Here is an 18,464-nt window from a genome sequence, read left to right on the forward strand (position 1 = left end):
CATTGAACAAATATTTATACTTTTTTCTGGCATTGGTCTCAGAACTCTGACATGATTATTACAGGGCAGGGGAATCCGATGAGTGTAAGTCAGGGTTTGTTAGGGCGTGTGGATGGGAGGAGCTCTGTGAACCTGGAGGATGGGAATTCATCAGCTTGCAGTGGGCTGGGGGGAGTACCCAGGGTGGGGAAGGAGCACAAAAGGCCCCCGAGGCAGAAAGGGCTTCTCCTGTGTGTGTCCCTGAGGTGGTAGGAGGCCTGAGGGACAGACTTTGTGGCTGTACCCCAGGGCTTTTGTTAGAAAAATGAGAGGTCGGTAATTCTTTGTGTTTTACCCATGAAGAAACAAAAGTCCACATGTCCTGATCAGGATCACATAGAGAATCGGGAGCCAGCACTGGAAGCAAGTCTCCTGTGTGTGTTTGTGTGTTTGTTTGTTTGTTTTTCAAATTAATGAAGCATCATACAAAAATTGCACGTCAGAATGACTTTCTGAGTTCTCACAGTGAGAGCCCCTGTGTACCCACATCTTGGCGTGCTCTCCACAGCTACCCTGCTGCACTCGCCTCCCTGCCCCCCCTCCCTGAGAGGTATCTGACCTCTGCTCACCCCCAGCACCGCAGACCAGGCTTGCCTGGGTTTGAGCTTTGTGAACTCCTGCATTGAGCCTTATGCTGCAAGCCTTTTCCTGGCCGGCTTCTCTCACCACACGCACGTCTGTGGGACCCACCCGTGGCGTCCTGTGCTGTGTATGTCAGTGATGGTTCCTTACAGTGGCTGCGAGCTGTTCCTCTGTGTGAATACACACGGGCTTTCCGGTGTGATAGCCCCTGAGTGTCACCATGAGATGCAGCGTGTGTGTGAGACGAAAGCTGGATTGAGATTCATGTCATTTACGTCTGTAGGTTAATATTGCTCATCCTACTTTTTTTTTTTTCCAGCTAAGTGAAGATTATTTTTTTCTTTTACAACCAAAGTATATAACCTTGATTGTCATACTTTGAGAGTGTGTTGTTGTTTAATCATCTAGTCATGTCCAAGTGTTTTGTGACCCCATGGAGTGTAGCCTGCCAGGCTCCTCTGTCCCTGGGATTTACCAGACAAGAATGCTGAAGCGGGTTGCCATTTCCTTCTCCAAGGGATCTTTCCGACCCAGGGATGGAACCCAAGTTTTCTGTGTTGGCAGGTAGATTCTTTATCACTGAGCCACCAGGGAAGCCCACTTTGAGAGTATAATGCCATACTAAAACAAAAGCTTGCATCAGCAGAGATTGCTTGATGTGTGATAAGTGTTAATCACGAATGGAAATAACTTAGATTAGCTTGCCAGGTGGTTTAAGATGGTCCTGTCATAGAACATCAGCCTTTTGAAATGTTATCCTGGGGGAGTGCAGGTTTCTAGGGGGTGAAGGATAATTTGCTACTTAATTGGGCCAAATGGCCACCATTGCTGCTTTCTAAAATCAGGTCTCTTTAAAGACAGTGATCGATTAGCTGGATGAATGCCGTTTCATGTGTTCTCCACTCAGTTTTTTTCCTCTCTCTCTTTTTTCTTTAATGTTTCAGATGACGTTGTGCCATACTTTAAAACAGAGCCAGGCCTTCCGCAGATCCACCTGGAAGGGAACCGCCTCGTGCTCACTTGCCTTGCGGAAGGGAGCTGGCCTTTGGAGTTCAAGTGGATGCACAACGACAGTGAGCTCACCACCTACACCAGCGAATATAAGTAATTGATTCCTTGAAAATAAGATTACATTTCACAGTGGTATATTCAGAGTATTTGCCTTATTGGCCATGATAGAACGGGGTGGGGGGAATATTGGATTGCATTGGTAATGCATTAAGGATTAAGGGAATCCATTTGAACATGTAATCAGAATGTGATTTACTATTCCAATACAGGTTGTATTTACACTTAGGAAGTCTGTCATTATATTTGTAAGAATAAGCCCCTTAGTGAAATTACCAGACCAAAAGAAGGTGTAGTTACAGAGGAATGCAAATAACAGCTTTAGCTGATGAAACTTGCCGTCCTGAGGCAACAGTCCTGCCCACCAATATTGTTCCTGCCTGAAGAGCATCACGGCTTTCTACAGGTCAGAGCTTCTGGAGCTCTGGTTGCCAACAAGGCTGCCCTGGCTGACTGTCAGAGCTGGGGTGGGCACAGTGGAACTCTGGGAGGATGGGCACAAGCAAAGCATGTACAGTCAGCAAAAGTGAACATTCACTGGACTGGGGACGGGGCGAGGGTGTCAGAGGTGCTCAGTACAGGGGACTGAGAGGGGACGGGGTGAGGGTGTCGGGGCGACCCAGTACAGGGGACTGAGAGGGGCTGGGATGAGGGTGTCGGGGGGACCAGTACAGGGGACTGAGAGGGGGACAGGGTGAGGATGTCGGGGGGACCCAGTACAGGGGACTGAGGGGGGCCGGGGTGGGGATGTCAGGGGTGCTCAGTACAGGGGACTGAGAGGGGCTGAGGTGAGGGTGTTGGGGGTGCTCAGTACAGGGGACTGAGAGGGGCCGGGGTGAGGGTGTGGGGGGTGCTCAGTACAGGGGACTGAGAGAGGCCGGGGTGAGGGTGTCGGGGATGCTCAGTACAGGGGACTGAGAGGGGCTGAGGTGAGGGTGTCGGGGGTGCTCAGTACAGGGGACTGAGAGGGGGTGGGGTGAGGGTGTCAGGGGGACCCAGTACAGAGGACTGAGAGGGGCCGGGGTGAGGGTGTCGGGGGTGCTCAGTACAGGGGACTGAGAGGGGCCGGGGTGAGGGTGTCGGGGGGACCCAGTACAGGGACTGAGGGGGAAGCTGGAGATCAGGTCTGAGGAGCAGCTTCTCCAGGAAGCATGTGGACCAGCTTCCCAGCCTCGGGACCTCCTGGCAGCGCTTGAGGTCTTCCCAGGTGTGTGTTCCCACCTCCTTTTCTATGCGGGGATGATGCTGGATGCAGTTCTAAGTGGGATGGAGAATTACTGACTGCCAAACATTCCCAGAGGCCCCAAAGTCAGCAGGATTCAGCAGTGCTGTGCTCTTAATTAAAGGAAATAAGAAAGAGAATTGACGATCTAGAGGTGTTTTAAGTAGAGTAATGAGCTTCTCCACGGGGGCATAGCCCACCGTGTACTCTTCACCTCAGAAGTTATAACATGGTGGTCCATGAGCTGCAGTCAGCCCACGTAGAATGAGGTGTGCATATTTTAAATATCCGTTAAGATATATATATGTGTGTGTATATACACCCAGTATTTGTTCCTCAGTTGATTGCCAGCATTTAACACTTATAAGAGTTCACATAAAATTCTGCTTTTTAGGCCCTCTGGAACAATTAGCAGGCCTGGGCTCCTGGGTGCACACAGAAGCAGGTGCTAGGCGACGCTGCGTTGCGTGCTGGCAGGGACACCCAATTCTCAGCACGCTCTGGTCCCCACCCTGCAACACCCCCTTGCTCTGTGCGGTCCTGTTATCTACCTGCCCTGTGTGGACAGAGGAGTCTGTGTCCTCCTCTTTCATCATTCGGTCTGTACTGTGAGACGATCTGCTGTTTTGAGAGCAATTGATCACAATAGTTAAGGGCATGTTGAAGTCAGACAGACCTAGGTTTGAATCTCAGCTCACCACCAGTTACAAGCTGCCTGTTAGCCCCACTTTCAATAACCTGCAAAATGGGGGTGATCAAGCCTCGTCTGTGGTGTTGTGAGCATTGAAAGACTCTCATGTATGTAAAATAGCATACTTTCTGGCCCACAAGCAACAGTTAATAAATTGTAGGCAACATTATATTTTATTGTAATATGACATAGGGCTTGGTTTATTAGAAGGGGGTTTAAGAAAGGAAAAAAAAAAGTGAACTTAGGAATGAGAACTGTTATGAGCTTTGATGGCAGATGACTTGGGTTCAAATACTACTATTCAACTTACTATCTTTGGACAAGTTATCTAACCCATTTTGGTATTTTCCCATCTGTAAAATGGGTATAATAAAACCCACCCTAGAGCGGTCTCATAAAAATTAAGTGATATGATGTTTCAAATGCCCCAGGAAGGAAGGAAGTGAGGTTTCAAGAGAATCCATCTTGTTTCTCCTCATGAAAAGAAGTAGTGATGTGGGTGATCCATAACAGTGGTCTTAAAACTGGGGGATATGCCATAGGTAGTGGCAGAGGAATGGTCTCTGGATCTTCCGTTTCCGCAGGCATATGAGTTGAGCTGCCTGAGAACGCATCTCTGTGATGGTACCTGCCGTTCTCGTTTTGTACCTGCTTTGCATTATCTCTTCCACTTCACAGAAAAGCGCACACCGTTCCCAGTTTGAGTCTTCTGTGAAACCACATCTTCAGCGCACAAGACTAGCACAGTTTAAAACACTGGGCTTGGAACTTCCCTGGTGGTCCAGAGATTAAGACTCCGAGCTCCCAGTGCAGGGAGCCTCTGGTTAGATCCCTGGTCAGGGAACTAGATTGCATGTGCTGCACCTAAGATTCTGCATGCTGCAACGAAGATCGCAGATCCCACATGCCGCCACCAAGACCTGGCTCAGCCAAATAAATAATTACTAAAAAGTAAAACAAAATACCGGGCTCGAAGAAGCCTCTTTTAAACATCCCCTGGAGCTTCTTGCCTTCTCTCTATACGTACTTCTTTCAAGGGCAGAGTATGACACTAGAAATGGGGTCTTTTGCCCAGTCGTGGGATTTTCCTAATTCAGATGTCTGTAGGTGGTCAGCAACAGGGGTACCATTTTCTTGTGAACACCCTTCCCTTTTCCATTCTCCAACCATCATCAAAGTATATATTGCTCCTCAAGGAATGTTTATGAGAACAAAGCAGGGAGGCATCTGCAAGAAACACCACAGGCCAGGCGTCTTGTTGTATCCGGGCTGTAAACTTAGCATCAAGCTCCGTGGCTTACACATTAACACAAAATAGAATTACAGTTTTCAAGATTTGTCAGAAAGAAAACATCTACTGAGAAATACTCTTCTCTGAAGTACACTTGTCTCCATTTCACCTATCCAGAAAGGAGAAGAGCTTGGCAAGGCCTCAGTGGCAGATCGCAATGAGGGCGAGTGTGTGTGTGTGTGTGTGTGTGTGTGTGTGTAAAGTTTTGTTTATTTTCTTCAAATCAGTGTTCCCTCTTGATGTAGAAAGACCATGCACTATAGGAAAGTTAATGCTTTATATTTTCTCATTCATTTGGAAGACACTTGCATTAACTTTTGCAAAAAGATATCATTTGATATTCCAAACCCATATTCATTTTTATTACCTCAGTGTGTTTTGCTTGCTGGTATGCATCAGCCTCTTTGCTAGTTGTTTGTTTCTCTGTGTTCTCATTAGTTTTAAATTAACTGTATGCAGATATGTGGTCAATAACTTTTCTTTTTGTAGTTAATTTCTATCCAGTTCTGTTCATTCTGTTAAATAACTTCCCACTCACCAAAATGTAAAGTAATTGGGGGAGAAAAAACCACTTTCACTCAAGAGGCATACCTTCTTTCTACAATTTTACTGTTCAATGATGATTTTTCAAAATTTGTAATACATATTTGTTGTTTTGATTAGCTGTATAGTAACAATAATTACAATCAACATGTAATCCACATGAAATTTTTTTAAGTGCTCAGAATATTTTGGTCAAAGGATATTCTTTCAAAATTATCATTTATATATTGTATATTTTTATTTCAGAGAAGTATGTTGGATAATAAATGAGTATCTTTCAGATATGGACACATGTCACATTAGAATAAAATTCTGTGGGGTGAGTAGATTTAATACTCAAGTTCAAAGAGTAAAAAGAAACCATTTGAGAGTTCTGTTTGTTCATTTTTAAGAAATAAATATTGTGGATATCAAAATAATTTTATTATTTAAATACCATTGGATACTTTTAAAACTGTGTGACAGTTTTATTTTAAAATGCCAAAACATACACCGTGCCATTATTACATGTGCAACTATTTAAGCTTCTCTGTGAGAGCACATCTTTTGTGTCAACTTAAAAATACGCGAGGAGACTAAGCTTTTTGCATGGCTCTTGGCACCAGCAAATTTACCTGCTAGCCTGACACACCCTGGATAATCTCCAGGAAGACAAAGCGCTGTTGCTTGTACTGAAGCAGGATTCACTTTATATTTATACATGGTTCATTATATATGCACCATTGAAATAAAGTAGATGCTTCACTACCGTTTCACCAGAAACTCGTTAAGAAGAAATGGGTTATTCTGAAGAAAAAACGGTTTAGGTTAGATGTGATGAATTGTTTTCTTTGCGCTGAGGGCTTCAGACGCTGAGATGGGTTATCAAGGATCCATTGTATTTTGTCATCATTTTTTTCAAGATATAAAACCTGTCTAAAAGTCCTAGGCTATTTTTTCAAATGACTCTTTTATCTGCTTCCTTCCAATAAGCACATTCAGCTGTCATATGTTAGCCTTCACGAGGCTGATGTAAGTCTCAAATTGAAAAACATGGATGTGCTATGAAATGGGAGCTGTATTCCTATCTAGCATTGAGGCCCTCTTTCTCCACCACTCCACCCTTTGGTGTGGACAATGAAAATCCTAACCCTAAAAAAAGCAAATAGTATAAATTCAGGTTGTCCATCTTTGGCTAAAAATAGCACATTCTTTGCTGCTTGTGTTACAAACTGCAGGATGAATTTCAGTGAGTTTCAAATGTTACGTTAATCATACTGATGCTTGTCTCTATGTTTAAGCACAGGTGAGGCTACACTGGGAAAATGACAGTAGTTCAGTGATTAAACAAAGTTGCATAAGTGTCATAGGCAGATTTGTATTTTTTTTTCTCCCAGAAGATATTTACTGTAAATTATTTTTTGTGCTTTGGAATAAAAAATATTTTGTAATTATATTCAAAATGTGTGTGTGTGTGTGTGTGTGTGTGTATATATATATATATGCTCAAAATTTCTAGTGCTAGGCACTCCAGCAGGAGGAATAATTGGATACTTTGCTGAGAATCTTATAGTCTGCTTTTGTGATCTATCTTCTATTACAGTATAAACAGTAGAAATTTGATGGATATTTATTTTTCATTTCAGTGAAGAATAGGAATGGTTAAGGGGAAAGTTACTTTTTCTTATTTCCTATAAAGGGACAAAAATTCTACAATATCAATAAAATTTAATAAATACCTGGGAATAACCTTTATAGGAAATGAGTAGAGTATGAAGAAAAATAGAAAACCTCACCGAGAGATATAAGGGTGAATTCTAGATAGGAAATCTAAACAACCATAAGGCTTGACAAAGTATACGAAATAATTGTTTTCAAGATACTGGGCCTCAGGCAACCGAAGGTGTGATACCTGAGAGATGGAAAACCAGCAAGGTGAGCCCTCTGATTGCCCGACTCGCCGCCCTGAGAGAATTTCCAGGCTGTGGCACAGAGAGGGAGAACACAGGTGAAGCCAGGAGGCACCGACCCCTGAGGTGAGGGGGGCCGAGAATTGAGAGAGATCAAGGCAGAGGACTGGAGTGGGGAGAGCCAAGCAGAGAGAGAGAGAACTCTGGAGATCTGCAGAGGTTCTTTTTCTGAGTATTTAGCAGATTATTCGCCAGCACATTCATGTAAGGAGACTGCCCAAGTCCAAGAAACCAAGTACCCAAGAAGTGGAGGCAGTCGTTCCCAGGCTCACACAGGACTGGGTTGAGTGCCTTTTCTCAGCAGCCAAACTGAAAAACCTCAAAATTCACGGCATTATTGGATAGGGTAACAGAAGGCTCTTGGGTCTGTAGTGGGGAGTTACTAACCCTGGACCAACTACAGCTCCGGTCCTGCCTGCTGCTGCTAAGTCACTTCAGTCCTGTCCGACTCTGGGCAACCCCAGAGACAGCAGCCCACCAGGCTCCCCTGTCCCTGGGACTCTCCAGGCAAGAACACTGGAGTGGGTTGCCATTTCCTTCTCCAATGTATCAAAGTGAAAAGTGAAAGTGAAGTCGCTCAGTCATGTCCAACCCTCAGCGACCCCATGGACTGCAGCCTACCAGGCTCCTCCGTCCATGGGATTTTCCAGGCAAGAGTACTGGAGTGGGGTGCCATTGCCTTCTCCTCTGGTCCTGCCTGAGGAATCTTAAAAGACCAGAAAGGATCAAACTGTTTCTAAGTATCTTTGCGGCAGTGGTGCACAAAGCTCAGGAATATTTATAGGAATACAAAAATAGCACCAAATACAATACCATCACAAAACAGGGTAAAATTCACAGTGTCTGGAATCCAGTCAGAGATTATTAGGGATGTAAAGAGGCAGGAAAGCATGATCCAAAATGAGAAAAATCAATCAACCAAAACCAAACCAAAGGTGACACAGATGTTAGAATTAGCAGAGAGTGGTATTGAAACACGATAACTGTATTCCATGTGATCAAAGTAGAGACATGAAAGATATTAAAAGGCAGAAGATATTTCTCAGGATGAAGCCCATAACATCTGAGATGAAAAGCACAATGGGTGAGACTCTCAGCAGATTAGACATTGCAGAAGAATATATTAGTAAACTTAAAAACATACCGATATAATGGGCTTCCCAGGTAGCTCAGCTGATAAAGAATCCACCTGCGATGCAGGAGACCCAGGTTCGACTCTTGGGTCGGGAAGTTCACCTGGAGAAGGGGTAGGCTACCCGCTCCAAAATATTCATAAACTTAAAAATAGAGCAATGCAACTACTCAAGATGAAAGGCAGGGACTTCCCTGGCAGTCCAGTGGCTAAGATTCTGTGTTTCTGATGCACGGGATGCAGGTTTGATCACTGGTCAGGGAACTAAGATCTATGTGCTGTGCAGCTTGGTCAAAAACAAATAAATAAAAATGAAAGGAAAAATAAATGAACACAATGAAAAGACCATTAGTGAATTACAGGACAACTTCACATGGCCTAATATATGTATGAGTTGAATCCCAAAGACGGGTGGTAAAGTATTTGAATAAATAATATTGAGAAATGTTTGCATTTGATGAAAACTACAAACTCATCAATGCAAGAAACTGAGCAGATCCCAATAATGGAGTTACTAGCCAGTATAATAAGAAAAAGAAAAAGCATCTAGATTGTAAGAGGATATGTAAAAATGTCTTATTGAAGGTTACGTGATTGTAGAAAATGTTATATTGTCTTTAAAAAACTGCTAAAATTCACATGTGTTTAGCAGTGTTATAGGATACTAGATGTGGAGAAGGCAATGGCACTCACTCCAGTACTCTTGCCTGGAGAATCCCATGGGCGGAGGAACCTGGTAGGCTGCAGTCCACGGGGTGGCGAAGAGTCGGACACGACTGAGCGACTTCACTTTCACTTTTCACTTTGATGCATTGGAGAAGGAAATGGCAACCCACTCCAGTATTCTTGCCTGGAGAATCCCAGGGACGGGGGAGCTTGATGGGCTACCATCTATGGGGTCGCACAGAGTCAGACACGACTGAAGCGACTTAGAAGCAGCAGAAGCAGCAGGATACTAGATGAGCATGTGAAAGTGAAAGTCGCTCAGTCGTGTCCGACTCTTTGCAACCCCATGGAATACACAGTCCATGGAATTCTCCAGGCCAGAATACTGGAGTGGGTGGCTTTACCCTTCTCCAGGGGATCTTCCCAACCCAGGGATCGAACCCAGGTCTCCTGCATTGCAGGCAGATTCTTTACCACCAGAGCCACCAGGGAAGCCCAAGAATACTGGAGCGGGTGGCCTTTCCCTTCTCCAGGGAATCTTCCCAACCCAGGGATCAAACCCAGGTCTCCTGCATTGCAGGCAGGTTCTTTACCACCAGAGCCACCAGGGAAGCCCAAGAATACTGGAGTGGGTACACTGTCCCTTCTCCAGTGGATCTTCCTGATCCAGGAATCGAACCAGGGTCTCCTGCATTGCAGGTGGATTCTTTACCAACTGAGCTATCAGAGAAGTTATAGATGACCATACAAGTCACTTATATTTTTGTATACTAGAAAAGAATAATCTGCAATTTATTAAGATTTATGATCTTTATAAAATATATAAAATTTATTTTGTAAAATAAAAACAAAAATATTTTTTAAAATATCTTCAAAAATCTTAGAGATGAATATGACAAGGTGTTTGCAAGATTTTTATACTAAAAACTATAAAGCATTGCCTAAGTTTCCTAAAAGAAGACCCAAATAAAAGGACAGATATGCCATGTCCATGTGTCTAAAAACTTAGTATTGCTGCCATGTCAGACTCTCCCAGATTGATTGATTGCTTGGCCGTACCCTTTAGGCTTAACACCCCGAGACAGCACTTCATCACTAAGTCATGAGTTAGACTCCTCTACCTGTTTTTTATTTTCAGTTCAGTTCTGTCTCTCAGTCATGTCTGACTCTGTGACCCCATGGACTGCAGCACACCAGGCTTCCCTGTCCATCACCAACTCCCAGAGTTTACTCAAACTCATGCCCATTGAGTCAGTGATGCCATACAACCATCTCATCCTCTGTCGTCCTTCTCCTCCTGCCTTCAGGCTTTCCCAGCATCAGGGTCTTTCAAATAAATCAGTTCCTCTCATCAGGTGGCCAAAATATTGGAGTTTCAGCTTCAACATAAGTTCTTCCAACGAATATTTAGGACTGATTTCCTTTAGGGTTGACTGATTGGATCTCCATGCAGTCCAAGGGACTCTCAAGAGTCTTCTCCAACACCACGGTTCAAAAGCCAGTTCCTCAGTGCTCAGCTTTCTTTGTAGTTCAACTCTCACATCCATACCTGACTACTGGAAAAACCATAGCTTTGAATAGATGGACCTTTGTTGGCAAAGTAATTTCTCTGTTTTTTCTTTTTTTTTTTAATTAAATTTTTTTTGAAGGATAATTGCTTTACAGAATTTTGTTGTTTTCTGTCAAACCTCAACATTAGTCAGCCATAAGTATACACACATCCCCTCCCTTTTGAACCTCCCTCCCGTCTCTCTCCCCATCCCACCCATCTAGGTTGACACAGAGCCCCAGTTTGAGTTTTCTGAGTTACACGGAAAATTCCTGTTGGCTATCTATTTTAATGTGGTAATGTAAGTTTCCAAGTTACCCTTTCCATACATCTCCCCTCCCCTCCCCTCTCCCCAGTCCATGAGGCTATTCTGTTTCTCCACCACTGCCCTGTGAATAAGCTCTCAGTGCCATTCATCTAGATTCCATATACATGTGTTAGAATACGATATTTATCTTTCTCCTTCTGACTCACTTCACTCTGTATAATAGGTTCTGTGTTGTCTCTGCTTTTTAATATGCTGTCTAGGTTGGTCATTGCTTTTCTTCCAAGGAGCAAGCGTCTTTTAAATTCATGGTTGCCATCACCATCTGCAGTGATTTTGGAGCCCAAGAAAATAAAGTCTATCACTGTTTCCATTGTTTCCCCATCTATTTCCCATGAAGTGATGGGACCAGATGCCATGATCTTAGTTTTCTGAATGTTGAGTTTTAAGCCAACTTTTTTACTCTCTTCTTTCACTTGCATCAAGAGGCTCTTTAGTTCTTCTTCGATTTCTGGCATAAGGGTGGTGTCATCTGCATATCTGAGGTTATTGATATTTCTCCCGGCAATCTTGATTCCAGCTTGTGCTTCATCCAGCCTGGCATTTCTCATGATGTACTCTGCATAGAAGTTAAATAAGCAGGGTGACAATATACAGCTTTGACATACTCCTTTTCCTATTTGGAACCAGTCTGTTGTTCCATGTCCAGTTCTAACTGGTTGCTTCTTGACCGGCATACAGATTTCTCAAGAGGCAGGTCAGGTAGTCTGATATTCCCATCTCTTTCAGAATTTTCCACAGTTTTTTTGTGATCCACACAGTCAAATGCTTCGGCATAGTCAATAAAGCAGAAATAGATGTTTTTCTGGAACTCTCTTGCTTTTTCCATGATCCAGAGGATGTTGGCAATTTGATCTCTGGTTCCTCTGCCTTTTCTAAAACCAGCTTGAACATCTGGAAGTTCACGGTTCATGTATTGTTGAAGCCTGGCTTGGAGAATTTTGAGCATTGCTTTGCTAGTGTGTGAGACGAGCACAATTGTGCAGTAGTTTGAACAATCTTTGGCATTGCCTTTCTTTGGGATTGGAATGAAAACTGACTTTTTCCAGTCTTGTGGCCACTGTTGAGTTTTCCAAATTTGCTGGCATATTGAGTGCAGCACTTTCACACCATCATCTTTTAAGATTTGAAAGAGCTCAGCTGGAATTCCATCACTTCTACTAGCTTTGTTCATAGTGATGCTTCCTAAGGCCCACTTGACTTTGCATTCCAGGATGTCTGGCTCTAGGTGAGTGATCACACCATCGTGGTTATCTGGGTTGTGAAGATCTTTTTTGTATAATTCTACCATGTATTCTTGCCACCTCTTCTTAATATCTTCTGCTTCTGTTAGGTATATACCATTTCTGTCCTTTATTGTGCCTATCTTTGCATGAAATGTTCCCTTGGTATTTATAATTTTCTTGAAGAAATCTCTAGTCTTTCCCATTCTATTATTTTCCTCTATTTGTTTGCATTGATCACTGAGGAAGGCTCTCTTATCTCTCCTTGCTATTCTTTGGAACTCTGCATTCAAATGGGTATATCTTTCCTTTTCTCTTTTGCCTTTCACTTCTCTTCTTTTCTCAACTATTTGTAAGGCTTCCTCAGACAACCATTTTGCCTTTTTGCATTTCTTTTTCTTGGGGATGCTCTTGATCACTGCCTGTTGTACAGTGTCACGAACCTCCGTCTGTAGTTCTTCAGGCACTCTATTTGATCTAATCCCTTGAATCTATTTGTCACTTCCACTGTATAATCATAAGGTATTTGATTTAGGTCATACCTGAATAAGACGCTTACTCCTTGGAAGGAAAGTTATGACCAACCTAGACAGCATATTCAAAAGCAGAGAAATTCCTTTGCCAACAAAGGTTCGTCTAGTCAAGGCTATGGTTTTTCCTGTGGTCATGTATGGATGTGAGAGTTGGACTGTGAAGAAGGCTGAGTGCTGAAGAATTGATGCTTTTGAACTGTGGTGTTGGAGAAGACTCTTGAGAGTCCCTTGGACTGCAAGGAGATCCAACCAGTCCATTCTGAAGGCGATCAGCCCTGGGATTTCTTTGGAAGGAATGATGCTAAAGCTGAAACTCCAGTACTTTGGCCACCTGATGCAAAGAGTTGACTCATTGGAAAAGACTCTGATGCTGGGAGGGATTGGGGGCAAGAGGAGAAGGGGACGACAGAGGATGAGATGGCTGGATGGCATCACTGACTCAATGGACATGAGTCTGAGTCAACTCCGGGAGTTGGTGATGGACAGGGAGGCCTGGCGTGCTGCGATTCATGGGGTCGCAAAGAGTTGGACACGACTGAGCGACTGATCTGATCTGATCTGATCTGAATGGGCTAGTGGTTTTCCCTACTTTCTTTAATATAAGTCTGAATTTGTCATTAAGGAGTTCATGATCTGAGCCACAGTCAGCTCCTGGTCTTGTTTTTGCTGACTGTATAGAGGACTGCAGAAACAGACTCTTCGAAGGCAGAAACAAAACATTGTATTGCACCAGGACACAGGAGAAAGGAGCAGTAACCCCACAACAGACTGACCCTGACTTGCCTATGAGTGTCCAGGAGTCTCCGGTGGAGCTGTGGGTCAGCAGTGGCTTGCTGCAGGGTCAGGGCACTGAGTGCAGCAGTCATGCATGGGACCTTTTGAAGGCAGTCTCCATTATCTTTCTTACCTCCACCATAGTTTGGCCTCAGGTCAAACAACAGGGAGAGAACACAGCCCCACCCATCAATAGAAAATTGGATTAAAGATTTACTGAGCATGGCCTCGCCCATCAGAACAAGACCCAGTTTCCCTCTCAGTCAGTCTCTCCTATCAGGAAGCTTCCATAGGCCTCTTGTCCTTCTCCATCAAAGGGCCGACAGAATGAAAACCACAATCACAGCAAACTAACCAAACTGGTCACATGGACCACAGCCTTGTCTAACTCAATGAAACTATGAGCCATGCTGTGTAGGGCCACCTAAGATAGACGGGTCATGGTGTAGAGTTCTGACAAAACATGGTCCACTGGAGAAGGGAATGGCAAACCACTTCAGTATTCTTGCCTTGAGAACCCTGTGAATAGTATGAAAAAGCAAAAAGATAGGACACTGAAAGATGAACTCCCCAGGTTGGTAGGTGCCCAATATGCTACTGGAGATCAGTGGAGAAATAACTCCAGAAGAATGAAGAGGGAGCCAAAGCAAAAAACAACACCCAGTTGTGGATGTGACAGGTGATGGAAGTAAAGTCCGATGCTGTAAAAAGCAATACTGCATAGGAACCTAGACGGTTAGGTCCATGAATCAAGGCAAATTGGAAGTGGTCAAATAGGAGATGGTTAAGAGTGAACATCAGCATTTTAGGAATCAGCGAACTAAGATTGACTGGAATGGGTGAATTTAACTCAGATGACTGTTGTATCTACTACTGTGGGCAGGAATCCCTTAGAAGAAATGGAGTAGCCATCATAGTCAACAAAAGAGTCCGAAATGCAGTACTTGGATGCAATCTCAAAAACGACAGAATGATCTCTGTTCGTTTCCAAGGCAAACCATTCAATATCACAGTAATCCAAGTCTATGCCCCGAGCAGTAATGCTATAGAAGCTGAAGTTGAATGGTTCTATGAAGACCTACAAGACCTTCTAGAACTAACACCGAAAAAATATGTCCTTTTCATTACAGAGGACTGGAATGCAAAAGTAAGAAGTCAAGAGCTACCTGGAGTAACAGGCAAATTTGGCCTTGGAGTGCAAATCTAAGCAGGGCAAAGGCTAACAGAGTCTTTTGTTTTGTTTTTAATCTGCTGGGTCCCCTACTCATCGTCCGTTTTCTTAAGTGAAACGTAACCAGTTGGTTTTGTCACCAACCAGCCAAACTGAGGGTCACCCCCCCCCACCCCCCGCATTTTCCCACAGAGGGCCGAGTCCCCAGGTTGTTCAGCTTCCCAACCTTGTTTCTGGTCATTCCTCCTGGTTCACTGTCCTGTGTGAGCTGCCCAGCTCACAGCAACTACAGTGGGTTGTGGTTTGGTTCAGATGAATGAACTAGTCTTGCCCACTTTGACTAAAGTAAACAGAACCCCTTATAATCCCAAACTCTTAACGCTTGGGGTAGCTTTCTTATTTCCTGGAGCCCAAGATGTGAATGGCTGGGCACTAGGTGTAAAGCTTTCAGCCTAATTTTGGCCTTTCTTCTATATTACAAAGCTATATTTAAAGCCCTGGAATTAATAAATGAAATTCTCATTCCTAAGGCATCAGGTCCTTTTGTCAATTTGTTTATAAGGAAGGGGAAGATAAACTCTGGCAGGGAAAAGTGGGCAGACTATTCTCATCTCATTCCTAGTAGAGTGTCCCATGCTGAGTTCCTAGGCTTTCGTGGTGTGAGTCTGTGCTGTCTTGTTTGATCTTGATCTCTATTATTAATTGTGCATCACAAGGCTTATATTCCTCCTACCCAGTTGTGTATTGTTTATATGTATTTCTGATTTTAATTGACTATCTTTTCAACTCCGTGTGGTCATAGCAGATATGATTCTTTCCAGAGAATTTCTGAAGCAAAATTATCATTGAACTTTTAAAAGTTCTTATTGGAGATGATTTGGATTTAGACAATTAATCCTGTTTGCCTCGTTTATCTAATCATCATTGTCAAATCTAAGAACTTTAACCAGAATGACCAAACAAGTGTGTACATAATTGTCGACAAATGCTTCCAACAAGACAAGTGAAAGCTTTTTAATTTGTTTCTAATTCACTTATGCTAATATTGTAACACTTAATAGCCTAGGTTCTCTTTCCATTGTGTTTGGTGTGGATCAATTTGACTGTGTAGGAACTGACATTTCTCCTCATATTTTAGCCCTTCATATAACGGTCTTAGATTTTTTAATGTCTCTGGAGTACCTGGCAAAATAAAGAATTAAGTAAACAGATGGAATAAAGGATATTGAGCTCTAAAAAAACCCAAGGTCTTTCACAAAGATTTCTGAGGCTCTGTTCTTCCTCATTTGAGAGGTGTTTTCTCCTAATCACATATCTAACAATATTTTCAGACATGTGTCTGTATTTCCCAGAATGTGAATTTCTGTTTTTCTGTCCCTTGTTTGATGACTGAAGCTAGGAATGGATGAAGAATGAGTGATCCCAAAACAATGTTCCCATTAGAGAAAATCACAAAAACCACAATCCCAGAAGAAGATATTTTGAAACTTTTCAGTGTTAACTCTTGAAATCTTGAATTGGTTTTTATACGTGAATACACAGTTCACATGTAGTTACTGGTCTGTGGATACTCAGCATCCACTTGTTCTCTGGAGTGCTTGTAGTCCCCAGATTTATGTTCTCAAACAGTACAACAGACACATAGGTGCTTCCTAGCCCAATCCCAGAAGGGACCTGTTTGTTGCCTCTTTCAACTTAATACAAGTTTTTAAGTAAATAAAATTCAGATTAGAGAACTTTTGAGGATATAATGGTCCCATTGACTAACTTCCATCTTTATTATACTGTTTACTTTAACTTCATACCGATTAACTCTTGAAAGGAATTCAAAATGTAACCCTTAATGTCTAGGACATATTAGTGAGCTGGACAATGCTTCAAAATTCTGGGTCCATCTCTTTCTTAACAAATTTCAGTCTGGATTTTTCATTTCACTATTTACTTGAGGAAAAAATCAACTATAGACTCATTCCACTTTTGACTGTTGCTGTGTTTTAAAGTTTCAAATAAGAAATTTTAAAAACTGAAATTGAAAATACAATTATTTGTCATCTTGTTTCCAAAAATAGAATTGAGTTAGTTCCAAGAAGGATATAAACAGCTTAGTTTTGTATTTTTTTTTTTTTTCTTAACACTTTAAAGAATGAAGGACTTCCCTGGTGGTCTAGTGGCTAAGACTTTGCACTCCCAGTGCAGGGGGCCCAGGTTCAAAGCCTGGTCAGAGAACTAGACCCCACATGGTGCAACTGCAAGTTCTCATGCCTCAACTAAGGATCCCACTGATGCAATGAAGACCCAAAGCAACCAAATAAATAAAAATAAATATTAAAAAAAATAAGGCTAGACTTTGGGCCCAAATAGGAAAGTTTATTATAGAACTTGGTTCTTTATTTTCATGGAAAATAGATATTTCCATACCAGTGTGAAAAAACTAAAGTTGTGGAGAATAGTCTTGTCTGTGGTGGCATAAAATGAATGTAGGCCCCCCAAAAAGAAAAATAAAAACATATCTAATTTAAATGGGTATGAAAAATCGTTCTTGTGGGTTGAGTTATGTCCCTTGCCATTAGAGGGAGAAGTATGGCTTTTCTTTTCTACAAGGAGGATGTAATTTTGTTATTCTGAACTTGATAGGTTTCTGTAGACCTGTGTGCTTAGAGCATCTAACTCTTGTTGGAAATAACTGTTCAGCAGCAACTGTGCTGAAACAGACAGTATTTTGTCAGATACTTTCTAAAATTTGAGTGGCTCTTGTTAGGGATACTCCTCATTATATGTTAATTAGTCTCAGTTTCTTGGGCACTATTTACCACTTAATGATTCTTAGTGGTTAGCCAGGAAGCCATGATTTTTTAAAAAGAGATTATTCAGTGAGGCATTATTGAGGTTTTTCTGTGACCATTATGAGTACCTAGTAACTTAAGACGTTTTTTCAACCAAAATTATGTCAGCTACATTCTGGGGAGTTCCAGGACAAGCCAATCAAACCCTCTCTGAAATAAAGGAAGTTTTTACCTGGTCATTGGGCTGCTGTCACAGTCTCAGGGCTGGCTTGACACTAGGCAAGAACAGAGGGAAGCGGGCCCACCAGAGCCAAATCACCCCCATAGCCAGCCCCATCGGGTCCTGCTGCTGCTGGTACTGCTGGACCCTGGTTCCACCCTGATTGGCACTGGACACCTGCCCCACTCCCCTGACCCAGGGCTCCTTTGGGCCCTGCCGCTGTGCTATTGGATAGATGCTCTTTTAGCCCTGCTTCTGTGTCACCAGTCCCAGATCTAAATGTCCAGACTGCGTGTGTTCAGGGACCATGCACGATCTCATTCCTGTGCCCTGTTAATGGAAGGGTTTGCCTCTACCAGGACTCAGAGCAAAGGATTCTCCAAACACAGGAACACGGTGCGGACCCTGGGCAGACAGTCTCAGCCATCCTTTCCAGGTAGGGCTGGTCGAGCAATCGTTAGGACTGAACTGGACCTAGAACAGCTTCCTAGAGGAAGTCTAGGTTGTCGCTGTTGCCCATTTCGAGTGGCAGTTCAGAGCTGAGGTATTCTACGTACCAGAAAGAACATTTAAACCCTTGGGTTTGTTGTGATTTTGTGTTCGATTTTCTTTAATTTGCTCCTCCTGATAATGAACTGGCCCTGGAAAAGGTTCTGTTGGTCTGGTAGGTTCTGCCATGAAACAGTGAATACAAATGTTCCCT

At 42.9% G+C, this 18,464-nt stretch overlaps 1 protein-coding gene across 3 annotated transcripts in view; it reads left to right on the top strand.

Annotated features, from left to right (window-relative positions):
• The window catches only part of SDK1 (sidekick cell adhesion molecule 1), a 628,823-nt gene that overhangs the window by 173,162 nt on the left and 437,197 nt on the right, over positions 1-18,464 (top strand). For all 3 annotated transcript variants that reach the window (XM_045164319.1, XM_045164317.1, XM_045164318.1), the window contains exon 2: positions 1,566-1,725. In XM_045164319.1, the coding sequence (XP_045020254.1) occupies positions 1,566-1,725 (160 nt within the window). The remainder of the gene's footprint in view (positions 1-1,565; positions 1,726-18,464) is intronic.

This window comes from Bubalus bubalis, chromosome 24, assembly GCF_019923935.1.
Source record: "Bubalus bubalis isolate 160015118507 breed Murrah chromosome 24, NDDB_SH_1, whole genome shotgun sequence".
In the NCBI taxonomy this organism is placed as follows: domain Eukaryota; kingdom Metazoa; phylum Chordata; class Mammalia; order Artiodactyla; family Bovidae; genus Bubalus; species Bubalus bubalis.